The sequence below is a fragment of the Ovis aries genome, chromosome 7 (genome assembly GCF_016772045.2).
Source record: "Ovis aries strain OAR_USU_Benz2616 breed Rambouillet chromosome 7, ARS-UI_Ramb_v3.0, whole genome shotgun sequence".
Taxonomy (NCBI): Eukaryota; Metazoa; Chordata; class Mammalia; order Artiodactyla; family Bovidae; genus Ovis; species Ovis aries.
In genome coordinates this window covers 75,203,877-75,223,239 of record NC_056060.1, presented here as the reverse complement: position 1 = coordinate 75,223,239, position 19,363 = coordinate 75,203,877, and the positions used below count along the sequence as shown (strand labels likewise).

Below are 19,363 nucleotides of genomic sequence, written 5' to 3'. Positions count from 1 at the left end.
AGCCGCCCCTGTGTACCGCGGGCAGACAAACCTGGCCCCAGGCCTCCCTCCGACTCTCTACCTTCGGAGCAGCAGGGGATGCTGTTGAGAGAAGGTGCTCTCTCTCAGTGAGAACTAGGGCATCAGAGCCAATTCCTGGTAGCCCCTTCCTACCTTGGGTACCCCTCAGACTAGAGTGATGATCAGTTTTTTCCCTTAAAATATAAACTGTGGGGCTTCCCCAGTTCAGAATCCCTGGTTCAGAATCCGCCTTACAATGCAGGGGACAATGCTTCGATCCCCAGTCCGGAAAGATCCCGCATGTCATGGAGTAACTAAGCCCATGGGCCACAACTCCTGAGTCTGTGCTCTAGAGCCCACAAGCCGCAACTACTGAGCCCACATATGCAACTACTGGAGCCTAAAGCCCGTTTACAGCAACGAAGACACCCAGTGCAGCCAAAAATAAATAAAATCTTTTTTAAAAAAAAATAAATGAAGTGTGATGAATTTCTAAGGATGAGAAGCCACAATGAGGACACCCTCTGCGGAAGCACTTTGGGAAGAATCTTATTCAATTAGTTGCTTAGATCTCTAATCATTAACGAGAAGTTTAGGAAAACGATGTCCTGACATCTGTACACCAAGCCAGTAACACATCCACTGCCATCAAGAGCCAGACCGTCCCCCAGGCATTGGCAAGGAGGGACTTCTGGGCAGGTATTTATGGAAAGCAAAGGCATTTTTGTCCACAGGGTTGCCACGTGCTTCCCCACAGATGCTATTCAAATGTATACTGTACTTTCTGGAAAAATCAGGTTTTTCCGGCGTTGATGAAGACTTTTCTCAAAGACCAGAGCAAGAGCCCAGAGAAAAGGCCACAGAAGAAACAGAATCCTTCTCTTGGAAGTTCAAAGTCTTGCTCTACCCAAGGGCACACAATGGGCTTCTGAAGCGGAGGAGTTTCAGGAAGTTACTGGAGGTCAAGGGAAGGGCAATGGTTTTCTTTGCAGCACTCTTGTGTTTTTCATTCAAAAGAAATAGAACAGAAACTGAACAAAAAGAACCCTCAAATTCAACACCCAATTTCAGGGGACACCAGGAGCGCCCCAAAGCCAGACTCACTCTGCGGCCACCATCTGGGGGATGGGCTCATCCAGGAGTTCCAGGCTATGCAGGATCCAGTAGCAGAGCCATGGGCGGCTGGCATCCAGACACTGTGAAAGGGGCAGGGCAGAAAACACACCCCTTATTCAGAATCGTTCCAAGACCCTGCTGACAAGGCGACATCTGTCTCCCTCCCAGCCGCCTGGCAAGAAGGAGAAGGGCCACCTTGGAGGGATGAAGGACACTTTGCCTGAAGGCCTTATCCCGGAGCTGAAGTGACCATATGTGAGCAAAAGACAAAGGGACAAAGGCGTTTAACCTGAACCCAATGGGTCCTTCCCTGACAGGCACTGAAAGAAGCCAAGCAGAGGACTTTTCCCACGGCAGAAACTCAAGTGCTACTGTTTTCTCAGTGTAGACCCAAGGAGAGCCACAATTACAGGGAAGGATTTCCTGCATTAACTCGTTTATTGATTTAGCAAATATTTAATAAGTATCTCCTCATGCCCAGCACGAGGGGCACAAGAATGAAAAAAATTCAGTTCCTTCTGTTGAGGTGCTTGGGTTAGAATGCGTGCGGTTATCTGTAGAGGAGGAGGGTGTTAGACAGACACGGAAGCACTAGTGTGTTTCTGGAATACGGCAGAACAAAACAAGTGCACACACAGAGCTGGATAAATGCTGTAATGGGCACAAGGAAGAAACTGGCTAATTCTGCCTGAGCAGCTAGAAAATGTTTCCATAGGTGACCTGTGAATAGGTCCTGATCCTAATCCAAGCCATAAATACTCAAGCATTCAAGCCTAGGCAGGCAGGTAGTATTATCGCCCCAGTTTTACGAATCTAAAGTATATAAATGGTGTATAAATGAGATCCAGAGAGATGAACTTTTTCCAGATGACAAAGACAGTAAATGTAAGAAACAAGAACCCAGGTTTTTAGACTCTCGATCCAGTGCTCTTTTCATTGGCCTAAGCTGCCCTCTTCATAAACTTGCTCACCACCTAGGGGCAGCTGGTGTGCTGACAGAAGCTGTTGCCATGGGTTTCAGTGCCAGCTCCTTCTCTCATTAGCTACGTGGTGGTGGTGGTTTAGTCACTAAGTCATGTCCAACTCTTTGTGACCCCCATGGACTGCGGCCTGCCAGGCTCCTCTGTCCACGGGATTCCCCAGGCAAGAACACTGGAGTGGGTTGCCATTTCCTTCTCCAAGGGATCTTCCTGACCCAGGCAACGAACCCACGTCTTCTGCTTGGCAGGTGGATTCTGTACCATTGAGCCCCTCACTAGCTATATGCCTTTGAGAAAATTAATTAATTAATCTTGCTAAGCCTATTTCCTAATCTAGAAAAAAATACTTACCTACCTCCTGGACTAGCTGTGAGGATTAAATGAGGCAATGAATGACAAACGTTAGCACACTATTCCATGAACTGTTAGCTTTCATGGTATTAACTGTATCAGGACTGACTTGACCCGAACCATCAAGGACTGAATACTGAAAGTCCACAGGCCAGATGTAGCCCATGGATGTGTTCTGTTTGTTCCCTGTAGTGTTTTGTTTGTTTAATTAGAATTAGTTGTAACAGCTACAAGTTGAGAGATCCATAGAGAAATCTGAATTTCTGGCTTCATTTCAAAGAACAAGAAGAGATCCGGCAACCCTGGGTCTGCAATGCTGCTTGACAGCGGCTGGCAGGAACAGAGCAAAAGCATGGTCCTCCGGTTTGCCTCAGTTCTGCTCCCCCGACCATCACCCACCACCGCAACCCAGCCCACATCCCTGGCTTATGCCACCTGCTTGAGTCTATAGGCCCAAACCCTTGTGGTAAATAATCAAATGTGGCCCAAAGAAAAAGCAAGTTAAAAGCAGAGCTGCTCTGTGGAAAGTGGGGCAGAAGACTGCAACCTCTGGTTCACATGTACCCTCTGCCTGTCACTCAGCCCCTAGTCCCAACACCCTTCCCCTCCACTTCTGCTGCCCTCCCCTGAGCCCCTCTGTGGACCTCAAGGACTCTAAGGAATATTGACTTAAAATCCACTTCATGTCTGAGCATTTTTACCGTGTTAAATTGCAGAGTAGTTTCTGGGACTTATACACTGGTGCTTTGGCCAGTAGAGAAATTAGATCTGCTTACAGGGCAATGGGGTGAGGATAAACAGGTGAGGATATCTAGACTGCCTTTTAGCTAATAGTCAAAGAGCATCTAGAAGAATGCACATGAACCCCCCTCAGCCACGATGTGGGTGGAAGGAAGCCCCGCGGCCCCGAGCTAGGGGCTCCAGTAGCTCTGAGCAAGGAGAGACTAGAGGAGCTTTAGTTTCAGAAGTAGGTGTCCCAGCTCTGTGGGGCCAGGCAGCTGTGCACCTGGATCCTACCAGAGCCACGTGGACAGCGATCGAACCTGCAACAGGCCAAGCCCACACATGCCTTTTACATCCAAACAGAAAAAAGAAAAGAAAGATTAAGGCGGATAATCTGATAGAGAGAGCTCCTGGGCGAGGAGTTTACCTCGTAGGCATCTGTCAGCTGTCGGAGGCCTCTTTTCAGATAATGGAAGTGCTTCTCTCTCTGCAAAACAAGCCTGGAAAGACAAAGAGCTTTAGTAAAACTACTCTCACAGGCCCTGCTTCCCCCGGTACAGAACACACGTGTGCACACGGACACACCCGCACATTCACACCCACACACGCACTCTCACCTTCTGGTTACCCCCCCCACACACACACACACAGTCAATGAGTAGAAAACAGCAACCTGTTCAGCTTCCCAGGACACCTACACCGGAGAAAAGAGGCCAGCCTCTGAATGCCCCTCAAGTGTCTGCAAATCATACTGACCAATGTTTGGGGGGATCCTCTCCCTTGTGGCTGGTAGATTTGGGCGAGAAACGCCACCATAAGCACACTTAGCCAGGCAGCAAGAAACCACCCAGGAAATGCCTCTGGGGTCCAGCTGAGAACAGATACGTTGTGGCTCTCCATCCTGAGCCTCGCTGTGTCCCTGACTTAGTTCACCTCTATCGTTCCAGACATTTCTTCCGGGGTCACTTCTCTGAGGTCTGAGGTTTGTACTCTGCCTGCCCCTCACTCATCCGTCTGTTACTGCGCTATGCTGTGCTAAGTCACTTCAATTGTGTCCGACTTTGTGACCCTACGGGCAATAGTCCGCCAGGCTCCTCTGTCCACAGGATTCTCCAAGCATGAATACTGGAGTGGGTTGCCATGCCCTCCTCCAGGTGATCTTCCCAACCCAGGGATCAAACTCACGTCTCATGTCTCCTGCATTGGCGGGCAGGCTCTTTACCATTAGCACCACCTGGGAAGCCCTCAGGCTATCATTCCCTCCCCCACATTCCACCTCCACGTGCTGCCCCACAGTCCTGGCTGGAGGATCATGTCTGTACGCTGCAGCCAGTCGCTCTCCTTGGCCCTGATATCAGCAGCACTGGCTCTAAGATGGACTGTATCTGCTGTGACCACCTGCACAGGCAGGCGAAGGGCAGGGGGCGGCTGTTTTTTGCTGGGTCTTACAGAAGGGGGTCTGTCTGTGTGGTTACAGAAGGAAAGAAAAAAGCAAAGAATCTGAGACATTCACTGTGCTTGCTGATTCCAGAAAAGAAACGAAAGAAGAAGCATTCTCTTCCCTAGGTATTCAATTCAACAATTGTTTATTGAACTCCCACGGTACTGTGCACAGAATAAGTAGTCTTTACTTCAAAAAGGCTTCCAGTTCAGTACTGGAAATGAGATAAGGACATAAGTGGTTACAAGATGATGAAAAAAAAAAAAAGGGTAGGTTTCATTAAGAAAAAACATATAAAATGTTCCTGAGGCTCTCAAGTGGTTGGGGGAGGCATCTCATTCAGAAAGAAATGATCAGGGGAGGCTGCGTGAACAGGTGGAACTTGAGGTGGCGGCCCTGGAAGAGGGAGAATGTTTTTACAGGTAGAGGAGAAGAGGAGGTGAAGTGATGGTGGGAAGACAGCTCAGCCAGAAGGAAGAGAAACAAAAGGAACCAAACCAGGGCCATCCGAGAGAACTTGCAGTGATGATGAAGAGTCTTTGTCTGTACTGTCTAATACGAAGCAACAAGCCGCGTGGGGGTACTGAGCACTTGCAACGTGGCTATTGTAACTGAGCAACTAAATTGTAAACTTGGTTAATTTGCGTTTAAATGGGTGCAAGTGGCTAACAGCTTCACTACATCCTACAGATGAATATAAAGCATGCAGGGGAAGTGACAAGTTGGGGACTTGGCCGGGCTGTTAGGAATGAAAGAGGAATGGTCAAGAAGGGACCTGGGATGCCAGCTAAGAAATTTAACACTCAAAGGGAACCTGCAGTAACATGGGGAGACTTGGAGGACATTATGCTAAGTGAAGTGAGTCAGACAAAAAGATGAATACTGCCCAGTCTCACTTGTATGTGACACTCGAGGGCTTCCACCAAAAAAAAAAAAAAAAAAAGCCCTGAGCTCATGGATACAGAAGACAGACTGGTAGCTGCCTAAGGTGGGAGGTGCAAGGGGATGGCAGTGAAATGGGTGACGGGGGTCAAAAGGTACAAAGTTCTAGTTATAAAATGAGTAAGTCATGAAGAAGTGATGTGCAGCATGGTGACCTTAGTCAATAATAATACTGTATTGCTTCATGTGGCAGCCTGAATGGGAGGGGAGTCTGGGGGAGAATGGATACATGCGTATGTACAGCTGAGTTGCTCTGCTGTGTGCCTGAAACTATCACTACATTGTTAATCAGCTATACTCCAATATAAGATAAAGGGTTTTTTTAATTTATATAATAATACTGCATTGCATATTTGAAAGTAGCTACCAGAGAAGACGTTGAAACTTCTCATCATAAGAAAAAGAATTTGTGAGTACATATAGTGCTGAATGGGCTTCCCTGGTGGCTCAGAAGGTAGAGAATCTGCCTGCAGTGCAGGAGACCTGGGTTCAATCCCTAGGTCAGGAAAATCAAGAAGGAGATGGCTAGCCGCTCCAGTATTCTTGCCTGGAGAATTTCATGGACAGAGGAGCCTGGTGGGCTACAGTCCATTGGGTTGCCAAGAGTTGGACACAACTGAGTGACTTTCAATTTCACATGGTGCTGAATGTTAATTGGACTTACTGTGGTGACCATACTGCAGTATATACAAATACTGAATCATTACACTGCACACCTGCAATGAATATAATGTTAGGTCAGTTGTACCTCAATAAAAAAAACTGGCACAAGAAACCTCTGAGGATTTTCAGCTGAGAAAAAAATAACTACAATCATGGCTTTAGAAAAATTATCCGATCCCACTAGGTACTCGGTATGTATTTACAAACTGGACTGATAAAAACACTTAGGTGGGAAGATAGATGAAGCAGGAAGACGGGGTAAGACACTGTTAAGAATCAGCCAGGGGGAGGTGGGGTGGGAGCTAGGCTCAAGAGGGAGGGGACATATGTATGCCTATGTCTGACTCACACTGGTTTGTTACTAAAGCTAATATATAATACATGGAAGAAAGTAAATCCGTAAGCATGTGAACAGTGAGAATGACTAACCAGAGGGAAGGAAAAATTAACTTTTATGGGAAAGCAGGACGCTGATAAACAAAACTGTTCAAAGCATGGTCCAAAGCCTTCTTGGGATGGACCACCTCACTCCAGAGAAGATGCATGTTTCACAGTCTGAGAGCAAGGAAAACCATTTCTGGGATGAGGAAAAAATGGCAGGATGTAACAACATTCAGCTTCAGCCTTGAATTTCAGCCAAATCTTCTACTTGGCAGTGGCTCTGAAAGGCTGAATAGATGGATGCCTTCTCAGAATCATCCCTGACATCCCTGGGCCAGGGCATGGCCAGTGGTCTCAGGAGTATGTGTGTGTTTCTATCACATCCAATCACCATCATGACCTCAGAGACACAAACAAGCTGTGTCACCTAGATTAATCGCTAACATCTGAATATTCACTGTAGCTAACAAGGAAGGTTTATTCCTGCAATATAATATCAAAATTTTTAAATTTGACTGATGAAATGTTAAATATTATAACTGTGACAGTAATTTAAAATGCTGATTAAATTTTCATATCTCTTCTTATGTCCCAGAAATTCATTCTATGGTGAAGATGTTCGGCCCCAGCCTTATATTGATAAGCTGATTTACATTCTGTTATTCACCCACAATGTGTAATGTCTCTATATTAATTAGCATGCTGTGACATAAGATGCTATTTAGCATCCTTTAAAACACTCATTTTCATAGGCAACAATGATAAAATGGGAAATGTCAGATTCCTGAAATAAATCCAGAGCCCTAATGTATTCTATGTCCACGAAGGAGGAACACTTTTTGTTTTCTACCCACATCTTACCTAAAGACCTATGAATCAAGGGACTTCCCTCCTTTACTGTCCTCTACTACCACTCCCCAAACACAGCTTCTCAGATTATAACCTCCCAATCTCCCTCCCATCTCAGTAAGGATAAAAGGAAAGCCCAAGGCCTCTACTCTTATGGTGGGTGACAAGGGAATGTCAAATGATCAAAGGTCCTCTGGGAACACAGAAGACATATGTCCACAGTGGACAGAGACTCAGAGAACAACAGGTGAGTCATCCCAGTGCAACTCTAACCACAAACCCCTCCTGAAGCCACCATGCCCCACAGCATTACCAAGTCCCACCACCTCCGGGAAAACAGCCTGTACTGGCCAGAGGGCTCCTTCTCCCTGAGCTGTTTACATAAACAGTGCCATTTGCTAAGCTCCAGCTGCCACTCATGACAAGAGCCATAATTCATTTTCTGAGGTCGGGGCTTTGGGTTAATGCAGAGATTTAGGTTAGCAGTTTGGAAAAAGACTTCTCTGCTTAGCTGATGCTTTCCTTCCCCAGGGAAGGAAGTTGAAGAGAATTTTACCACCTGGCTTTCCCTTTTTCTGACTCTTTTTCTGTCTTGGCGAATCAGAGTTTTCTAGCTAAACTTCTGTTTTAGGGAAATAGGGACAAAAAACAAAGACACAAAGTTAACTGAGGCTAGAAATATTTGTAATGCTCCAGTAAGTAAAAGTACCCAGAGACTGACTTGCCCAGGAGTCAGCGTGTGAGGAGGCGTCAGGAAGTTGGGAGACGTGAACAAGATCGGGCCAGATTTTAGACCCATAAGCTTCCCACCCAGAGAGAACCAGCCTGTGGCCCAACTACTCTATGTTCAGAGATTGTCTAGGAAAAGTACTGTAACATCAATATAAAACGATGAGCAAACACAACTTGAACTACTGATGAGGAAAGATCGCACAGAGTGATTTCAGAGAAGCAATCTGTGATTACAAGAGAAACGCCCTTATGAAATTCTAGTGTGATACATTACAAAACGGGGGGGGGGGAGAGAAAATGAAGGTTCAAATTGATAAGTTTCTGTTTATAATCCCCCTTTTGGAATTTCTGCCTCAAAAGAGCCTAGAAGGCTTCAACTTGCTAAGCACCAAGGAAAACAAAAGGCATTGTCTTTCTCACTTAAAGTGTGGCCCCAAGAATCTGCTGCACAGCCACCAACAAGGGCCAGGCTAGGAGAGGCTCAAACACCCCACATTTCCCCAGTCAAGTCATAATATACACTAAAGGAATCCATCCTTTGCCATCCCCCTGACTCTACATCTGTTTCAAAGTGTTACGTGAAAGAGAAAACTTGAGAGTTCTGAACACCAGTGCAGCGGGTCAGAACTAAGCTACAGGATCACAAACTTTTTCTCTCTCTCCATCTTCAGAGCTCAGAGTTCAGGCCCTGAGGGGGATCCCCATGTAACACCTGATGGCCCAGCTCAAGCGCACAACTCCTCCAGTCGGTATTTTAATAGTGGCAGAAGCTGGCGTCAGGAGCATCTTCAGGGAGCCACAAGGAGAGGAAACACCAGCCTCATAGCTACAACACCCCAAGGTTGGACAAGCTCAAGGAGGAGAGAAGAAAGGCTCCCACGGGAGATGGTATTTCCCAGATCCACTCAGACAGCTTACCTTGGTACAAGGTGGTTGAACTTGTAAGAACTGAAGACCTCTTGGATCTTTTCTTCTACTTTTGCCTGGTAAGGATGTAGCAGATGGGAGAGAGAAAACAAAAGCAGGTAAGACTTTCATCAGCTTTTTGTTCCTCTTGCCACAAATGCCTACTGGCTAGAGTTCCTTGGTGTGGCTTTGAGCCTAACAGCATGATATGACTGCATGCAGGAGCTCTGCAGGATGACAGATGTGGGACAAGGACAGAAAGAATGATCTGAACCACGTTAACATCACAACCCACTTCTCCAGTAAACTAATCCATAATATCCAAACTAATGGTGGTTCTGTGGTTTGGCATCCCGACACCAGCTACTCGGAGATAAAGACAGATCCCCTTTGCTTGAAAGATCTGTTTTTGCCTGCTCTATGAAGTTGTCTAGGTGTTCGTTAACTGGTCATTCTCAAATACTCAATTTCTGCCAAGGGTCCTCCTTCTTACTGTCAGATTTAATAATTTAAATACAGATTGAACAGTATTAAAATTCCTGAAGGGAATTACAAGAATATCGATCGTGGAGACACCAAAGAAACAGCACATCTGGTCATTAGACCTGTGTTACACAGCAACTCCACAGTCCCATAAAACGGAGAATCTCAGAAAGTCAAGTCACAAAGGAAATGAGATGACCACTCTCCTCTGAAGACCACAGCATGATGTAAGGAAAGAGCATAGTAGTGCCAGAAGGGACTGATCAGCAGGACACAGGGTTTCACCTTCCCAGCCATCCTTGCTTTGTGACGCCAGTCCTTGCTGAGATTACAAGATATGGAATAATGTCCTCTCGCGGCTGTTGTTCAGTTTCTAAGTCATGTCCGACTCTTTGCGACCCCAAGGACTGCAGCGCACCAGGTTTTCCTGTCCTTCACTGTCTCCCACAGTTTGCTCAAATTCATGTCCACTGAGTCAGTGATGCTATCTAACCATCTTGGGAAATATAAAAAATGCATTATTTAATATTTCTGAAACACCCACTGAAGTTAGAGCTTCTAGCTCCTTTGACAAGTGTGCAAGAATCAAGATGAGGGGAGCAATGATGTGTATCAGCTAAAACGGCAGCCAATCTAAAATTCGTTTATATTCGGTTTCAGGATATGCTTTGGTATTTGCCTTTGAACATGAGTTTGAGGGACTGTCTGGCTAAGAATTTACAATACTTCGAAAAACAGACTGAAGTCACTGCGAGATTGTCTCACGAGGAGTAAGAAAGTTGTCCCAGACTCCTCAGGATTCTTTCGCCCTGCCAGACACTGATACGGGACTAATGCAAAGCAGCAGACTCGGCGGAACACAGACTGTATGGCCAGTCATGCCTTCCCGGGTATACGCTGAACAAGATTTAAAAAAAAGAAAGAAACATATGTCAGGAAGATCATTACATACAAAGACTTGTGTACTATATACTGGGGGGTTGTTGTTTTGTTTTTTTTTATAATATACTGTTATAGTGCAAGTGAACTGATGAATTTTGAATAAAACAAAAAGCAAGTAGGAGGAAAACTCACTTCCTGTACCTAAACACAAATCAATTCACATCCATATGACTTAATAATATTCAGAGGCTAATGGATGAGCATTCTAACTGACACTTAAGACCCCCAGGAGGCAAAGCTTCCAGCCAAGAACTTCTTAGGGAAGTCCCACCATCAGTCACCATTTGGGCAACATAAGCAGCCAGGAACCAGGTGATGAAAACCGAGGTTTATTTCTAAAGTAAGACACCTGACAGAAACACAGGTATGTTATACCTGCAAAGAAGAAATTGCTTAAACCATTCCCAACAGAGTCTCATTTCTCTTCTGGTTTCCTAATCACTCCTCTTCAGAATGAACAAGTGATAGTCCAATGAAGTTAGTAACTGACTTGTGTCTGAAAATATACATTATAAATTTTAATAAATACAAGAGTATTTCAGATCAGCTGTTCATGATAATGAACAAATAATTCACTTTATTTTCTCTTAAGAATGGGTACGTTTTTCCAACAGTTTTATCAAGATATAACTCACATACCATTCAATGTACCCATTAAAGTGTATCATTCAGAGCTTTTTACTATGTTCACAGAGCTGCATATCATCACCATAATCAATTTTAGAACACTTTCACTACTCCAAAAAGAAACCCTGCACCCCTAAGCAATCACCCTCAATCCTTCCAGCCCCTGTCAATCACTAATCTACTTTCTTTCACAATCCATTTAGCTATTCCGAGTATTTTATATAAATGGAATCAGTTGATGAGCATTTAGGTTGCTTCTACTTTTTGGCTATTATGAATAATACTGCTATGAATATTCTTGTCCAAGTTTTTGGATGGATATATGTTTTTGTATGTGTATACCTAGTGAAACTTCCCAGGTGGCGCTAGTGGTAAAGAACCTCCCTGCCAATGCAGGAGACATAAGAGATATGCATTCAGTCCCTGGGATGGGAATATCCCCTGGAGTATGAACTGGAAACCCACTGCAGTATTCTTGCCTGGAGAATCCCATGGACAGAGGAGCCTGGTGGGCCATAGTCCATAGGGTCACAAAAAGTCAGACACAACTGAAGTGACTTAGCACGCACGCATGCATGAAACTGAGAAGGACCCTTTGAGCCTCCTGGGCACAGGAGCCTTTCTCTGCCAGCACCCTTTGCCCATTCCTTGTTTGTAGGGAACAGACACCAGCCTCCATGATCTTCCCTGATTTCCAAAGGGCAGATTCAAACAGTTGCTAATCAGGGAAAGGAGGGAATGCGGAGATAAGGGAGTGTTAGCCAGGAAAGGATGGTGCAGCCTGGGACAGGGTCCTGGTGCTGTCTCAGTTCAGTCCAGTTCAGTCACTCAGTCATGTCCGACTCTTTGCAACCCCATGAACTGCAGCATGCCAGCCTTCCCTGGCCTTCACCAACTCCTGAAGCTTGCTCAAACTTATGTCAATTGAGTTGGTGATGCCATCCAACCATCTCGTCTTCTGTCATCCCCTTCTTCTCCTGCCTTCAATCTTTCCCAGTATCAGGGTCTTTAACATGAGCTAGTTCTTCACATCAGGGGGCCAAAGGATTGGAGTTTCAGCTTTAGCATCAATCCTTTCAATGAATATTCAGGATTAATTTCCTTTAGGATTCACTGATCTCCTAGCTGAGAAAAGAAGAGAAGCTAAAGCCAAAGGAGAAAACAAAAGATATACCCATCTGAATGCAGAATTCCAAAGAACAGCAAAGAGAGATAAGAAAGCCTTCCTCAGTGATCAATGCAAAGAAATAGAGGAAAACAACAGGATGGAAAAGACTAGAGATCTCTTCAAGAAAATTAGAGATACCAAGAAAACATGTCATGCAAAGATGGGCACAATAAAGGACAGGAACAGTATGGACCTAACAGAAGCAGAAGACATTAAGAAAAGGTGGCAAGAACACACAGAAGAACTATACAAAAAAGATCTTCATAACCCAGATAACTATGATGGTGTGATCACTCACCTAGAGCCAGACATCTTGGAGTCTGAAGTGAAGTGGGCCTTAGGAAGCATCACTATGAACAAAGCTAGTGGAGGTAATGGAATTCCAGCTGAGCTATTTCAAATCCTAAAACATGATGCTGTGAAACCCCTGCACTCAATATGTCAGCAAATCTGGAAAACTCAGCAGTGGCCACAGAACTGGAAAAGGTCAGTTTTCATTCCAATCCCAAAGAAAGGCAATGCCAAAGAATGCTCAAACTACCGCACAGTTGTACTCATCCCACACACCAGCAAAGTAATGCTCAAAATTCTCCAAGCTGTCTTCAACAGTACATGAACTGAGAACTTCCAGATGTTCAAGCTGGATTTAGAAAAGGCAGAGGAACCAGAGATCAAATTGCCAACATTTGTTGGATCATAGAAAAAGCAAGAGAGTTCAGAAAAACATCTACCTCTGCTTTAGTGACTATACCAAAGCCTTTGACTGTGTGGATCACAACAAATTGTGGAAAATTCTTGAAGAGATGGGAATACCAGACCACCTTACCTGCCTCCTAAGAAATCTGTATGCATGTCAAGAAGCAACAGTTAGAACTGGACATGGACCAACAGACTGGTTCCAAATAGGGAAAGGAGTAGGTCAAGGCTGTATATTGTCACCCTTCTTTTTTAACATACACAGAGCACATCATGCAAAATGCCGGCCTGGATGAAGCACAAGCTGGAATCAAGACTGCCAGGAGAAATATCAATAACCTCAGATATGCAGATGACACCTCCCTTATGGCAGAAAGCAAAGAGGAACTGAAGAGTCTCTTGATGAAAATGAAAAAGGAGAGTGAAACGGCTGGCTTAAAACTCCACATTCAAAAAACTAAGATCATGGCATCCAGTCCCATCACTTCATAGCAAATAGATGGGGAAACAATGGAAACAGTCAGAGACTTTATTTTCTTGGCTCCAAAATCCCTACAGAAGGTGACTGCAGCCATGAAATTAAAAGACACTTGCTCCTTGGAAGAAAAGCTATGACCAACCTAGACAGCATATTCAAAAGCAGAGACATTACTTTGCCAACCAAGGTCCATCTAGTCAAAGCTACGGTTTTTCCAGTAGTCATGTATGGATGTGAGGGTTGGACTATAAAGAAAGCTGAGTGCCAAAGAACTGATGTTTTGAACTGTGATATTGGAGAAGACTCTTAAGAGTCCCTTGAACTGCAAGGAGATCAAACCAGTCAATCCTAAAGGAAATCAGTCCTGAAATTGGAAGGACTGATGCTGAAGCTGAAACTCCAATCCTTTGGCCACCTGATGTGAAGAACTGACTCATCTGAAAGACCCTGATGCTGGGAAAGATTGAAGGCAGGAGGAGAAGGGGACGACAGAGGATGAGATGGTTGGATGGCATCACTGACTCAATGGACATGAGTTTGAGCAAGCTCCAGGAGTTGGTGATGGACAGGGCAATCCATGGGGTCTCAAAGAGTCAGATATGACTGAGATACTGAACTGAACTGAACCAATCTCCTTGCTGTCCAAGGGACTCTCAAGAGTCTTCTCCAATACAATTTAAAAGCATCAGTTCTTTGGCACTCAATCTTTATGGCCCAACTCTCATATCCATACCTGACTTCTGGGAAAACCATAGCTTTGACTATATGGACCTTTGTCAGCAATGTGATGTTTCTGCTTTTTACTACACTTTCCAGGTTTGTCATAGCTTTTCCAAGGATTAAGCGTCTTTTAATTCATGGCCGCAGTCACCCCATGAGCCAAAGTGATTTTGGAGCTCAAGAAAATAAAATGTTTAATAAAATAAAATAAAAAAGTGTTTCCACTTTTTCCCCATCTATTTGCCATGAAGTGATGGCACCAGATGCCATGATCTTTTGAATGTTGAGTTTTAAGCCAGCTTTTTCACCCCCTTCTTTCACCTTCCTCAAGTGGCTCTTTAGCCCCTCTTCACTAGCTGCCATTAGAGTGTTATCATCTGCATTTCTGAGGTTGCTGATATTTGTCCCAGCAAACTTGATTCCAGCTTGTAATTCATCCAGCCCAGTATTGTTTTCTACTTCACCCAAAACTCTGCCTCTGAGATTTGATTTGGCCCTAGTGCCCAGAGGCCGAGTTCTGGGCATCACTAGGAGTGAAACTGCTGGATCGTATATTAATGTGTAATCATTTGAGGAACTGCCAGACTTTTCCACAGCAGTCATACCATTTTATATTCCCATCAGCAGCATATGAGAGTCCCAGTTTCTTCATATCCTCAGCAACATGCTATTATGTGTTTTTATCATAGCCATCCTAGTGTTTCTGAAGCAGTAAGTCACTATAGTTTTGAATGCCTTTCCCTGATGGCTAATGATATTAAGCATCTTTTCACAGGTTTATTGGACACTTGTAGATATTAGTTGGAGAAATGTCTATTCAGATCTTTCTTCATTTTTTAAACTGGGTTATTTGTCTTTTGTCAATGAACTGTAATAAATCTTTATGTATTCTAGATACAAGTTCCCTATCCTACTCCCATTCTGTGGGTTGTTTTTAGGAACTGGTGTATTTTTTAAGAGAAAACAATCCAATCACTTCAAAGCACAAAGTACGATTTTCAGAGTACAACTTTCAAAATAGTACTAGCAATAAGCCTACAGTTTTTTAAACAAATAGTAGTGGACTGATACAGAAACTAAAAACTAGTCATCTGAGGATGAGAAAATGAAAGTAATCGCCAAAGCATGCAACATCCCTTTCTGCTTCCCCTTCTCCGCATGTCATCTGCCACTGTTATATAAATCTGAGTAATTTGGTCACTGAGAAGACATAAGCATTCTTTCAATGTTCTGATTTGCATAGCAGAAGGAAAGGAAAAAAGCTAGTTGTATATAAAACAGTTACCATAGCAGGCCTGAGACTGCTATCCTTAGGAAGGCCTCCTTGAAAGATAGATCCTCGCTGGAGTCTGGGAGCCTAGACCATGCCAGGGTTCCCACCATTCCCAGCGTTGACAAGACTGGCTCACTGAGCCTAAACTGTATCAGCAAGGTAGTTTATGCTGAGTAGCTACTTTCCTTCTGGGAGCCTGGAATTATTCTAAAAAGAGGGTGCTGGTTTTAGTGACCAGGCACACTAAAAACCATGAGCAACAAGTCTCTAATGGGCTTCCCTGGCAGTTCTGCATGTGCGGTCACAGTTTGATACCGGAGAAATTAAACTCCTTCTCTGTGACTCCACTGGGAGAGGACTCTTGGAAACTTGTCCTAGTTTCCTGCAGACTTCGTCCCATGAGCCTTCTCCCTTGGCTGATTTGCTTTCTAGCCTTTTGCTATAATAAATCATCACCTTGAGTACAGCTATATTCTGACTACTCTGAATCTTTGTGTAAGCAGAAAAGGTAGAGGTCCCCAGAGAAAGAAAATCAGACATGATTTTCCTGACATAAGAGAAGCCATTTTTGGCCTAAGCCAAAGTCATTCTGGGACCTAAGCCTGGCCACAATGCTTGCCCGTGAACAGGTCTTAGTAATCAATGATCTTAAGAGACCAAAGAATGCAGAAATTATCAGGCAAGAAAAATAACAGTAGCAAAGATAACACATCAGTTGGGAAAATTCCTAGTTCTCTTTTAATGGAAAAGAGTAGCTCGAGGCCTCAACCACCAGATCTACTGAAACCAAAGGCTGACCATGCTGACCTTTACTGATCCTTCTGACTTTAATCAACTAAAGCTTGGACTCAAGCCTAATCGTGAATATTCATGTACCCTAGCTTAAAACTTTTCCAGCTTTGCTGTTAAGGGAGATACTGCCTTGGGAAAGATTCCCCAGTGTCCTCCCTATTTTTATTAATAAATATTTCCTGCTTCCAATCTTTGATTTGGCTGTGTCTTTTGGCTCAACATCCACCAAGAGGGAAACCCAGTTTTCAGTAACATTAGTAGTGCTCAAAATCCTCCAAGCCAGGCTTCAACAATTCGTGAACTGTGAACTTCCAGATGTTCAAGCTGGTTGTAGAAAAGGCAGAGGAACCAGAGACAAAATTGCCAACATCTGCTGGATCATTGAAAAAGCAAGAGAGTTCCAGAAAAACATCTATTTCTTCTTTAGTGAATATGCCAAAGCATTTGACTGTGTGGATCACAACAAACTGTGGAAAATTCTGAAAGAGATGGGAATACCAGACCACCCGACTTACCTCATGAGAAATCTGTATACAGGTCAGGAAGCAACAGTTAGAACTGGACATGGAACAACAGACTGGTTCCAAATAGGGAAAGGAGTACGTCAAGGCTGTATATTGTCACCCTGCTTATTTAACTTCTATGCAGAGTACATCATGAGAAACACTGGGCTGGGTGAAGCACAAGCTGGAATCAAGATTGCCGAGAGAAATATCAATAACCTCAGATATGCAGATGACACCAACCTTATGGCAGAAAGTGAAGAACTAAAGAGCCTCTTGATGAAAGTGAAAGAGGAGAGTGAAAAAGTTGGCTTAAAGCTCACCATTCAGAAAACTAAGATCATGGCATCCAGTCCCATCACTTCATGGCAAATAGATGGGGAAACAGTGGCAGGTTTTATTTTTGGGGCTCCAAAATCCCTACAGATGGTGATTGCAGCCATGAAATTAAAAGATGCTTACTCCTTGGAAGGAATGTTATGATCAACCTAGACAGCATATTAAAAAGCAGAGACATTACTTTGCCAACAAAGCTCCCTCTAGTCAAAGCTATGGTTTTTCCAGTAGTCATGTATGGATGTGAGAGTTGGACTATAAAGAAAGCGGAGCACCAAAGAATGATGCTTTTGAACTGTAATGTTGGAGAAGACTCTTGAGAGTCCCTTGGACTGCAAGGAGATCCAATCCAAAAGGAAATCAGTCCTGAATATTCACTGGAAGGACTGATGTTGAAGCTGAAACTCCAATACTTTGGCCACCTGGTGCGAAGAGCTGACTCGTTTGAAAAGACCCTGATGCTAGGAAAGATTGAAGGCAGGAGGAGAAGGGGACAACAGAGGATGAGATGGTTGGATGGCATCACTGACTCAATGGACATGAGTTTGAATAAACTCTGGGAGTTGGTGATGGACAGGGAGGCCTGGTGTGCTGCAGTCCATAGAGTCGCAATGAGTTGGACACGACTGAGTGACTGAACCAAACTGAACTGAACTAGTAGTGAATCAGTGAATCTAAGAGTGGTCTTGGGGGCCTCCAAACATTAGTAAAATTAGAAATTTAGCCTTTGGGACAGAATTAAGAAAAGCAGTCACAACTGCATAGTGTCTATAAAACAAGAATTATAATTAAATTCCTTTTTAAAATTTTATCAAAATTCTCACTTTAAATATAGGAGAATTGAGGGTAACTATTTAAAAAGAAAGTTACCTAAATCATGAAGAACTCTAACACTGTATAGCTCTCAAGTCAGAATTAGGAAGGAAGGGAGTAAGAAAGAAAGGAAGGAAGGTTCAGCTTCAATATAGAGATGCTAAAGCATGTCCCCTTTCCCTGGCCTTTCATTTTATCTTGAATTTTATCTTGAATTTCCATGTCTCCTTTTTATCTCAAAGCAAGAGACTATTCTGTTCTAGTTAATCTCTCCTTTCGGCAGCTAGGCAAGGCAGCTACCAACTGGCTACAACACAAAAGGTATTAACAGCCCTACAGTAAAAGATAGTTTTCTCTTGTGTAAACAGCAAAAAGCCCATAGGTTCATTTTCCTTGAGGGCAAAGGACACAGTTTGTGACCATGTTAATGAAAGTGATTTGGCTCTCTTCAGAGGAGGATGACATCGGAAAGCATCTGTTTCAGAAACACTGCTACATGAAATGTTACAAGAAAGGTCATCAGGATTAGTCATAAGAAAATTCAATTCCCAAAGGATTAGCTCTTCAAAAATTTTAAACCACCTGAAATAAAGCATCTTTGATTGGCTCCAGATTCAAAACATACCAGAAAGCTATAAAAAGAATCTTAAGAAATTGGGGAAACTGAAAAACAAATGTGAATATTAGACGGTATTAAAGACTTCTTTTTAATCTTCTTAGTTCAGTTGCTCAGTTGTGTCCAACTCTTTGCGACCCCATGGACTGCAGCACACCAGGCCTCCCTATCCATCACCAACTCCCGGAGTTTACTCAAACTCATGTCCCCTTCTTCTCTCACCTTCAATCTTTCCCAGCATCAGGGTCTTTTCAAATGAGTCAGCTCTTCGCATCAGGTGACAAAAGTATTGGAGCTTCAGCTACAAATCAGTCCTTCCAACAAATATTCAGGACTGATTTCCCTTAGGATGGATTGGTTTGATCTCCTTGCAGTCCAAGGGACTCTCAAGAGTCTTCTCCAACATCACAGTTCAAAAGCATCAATTCTTTGGAAAAACGATAGTTTTGACTAGACAGACTTTTGTTGGCAAAGTAATGTCTCTGCTTTTGAATATGCTGTCTAGGTTGGTCATAGGTTATCTTCCAAGGAGCAAGTGTCTTTTAATTTCATGGCTGCAATCACCATCTGTAGGGATTTTGGAGCTCAAGAAAATAAAGTCTCTCACTGTTTCCACTGTTTCCCCATCTATTTCCCAAGAAGTGATAGGACCAGATGCCATGATCTTAGTTTTCTGAATGTTGAATTTTAAGCCAACTTTTTCACTCTCCTCTTTCACTTTCATCAGGAAGCTCTTTAGTTCTTCTTCACTTTCTGCCCATAAGGATGGTATCATCTGCATATCTGAGATTATTGATATTTCTCCCGGCAATCTTGATTCCAGCTTGTGTTT

General features: G+C 43.7%; 1 protein-coding gene across 1 annotated transcript in view; it reads right to left on the bottom strand.

The window, feature by feature from the left end:
* FNTB (farnesyltransferase, CAAX box, beta) overlaps positions 1-19,363 on the bottom strand; it is a 78,057-nt gene that overhangs the window by 36,165 nt on the left and 22,529 nt on the right. The window contains exons 2-4 of the mRNA XM_012181840.4: positions 9,097-9,161; positions 3,598-3,670; positions 1,105-1,196 (exon numbers count right to left, since the gene is read on the bottom strand). Of these exons, the coding sequence (XP_012037230.2) occupies positions 1,105-1,196; positions 3,598-3,670; positions 9,097-9,161 (230 nt within the window). The remainder of the gene's footprint in view (positions 1-1,104; positions 1,197-3,597; positions 3,671-9,096; positions 9,162-19,363) is intronic.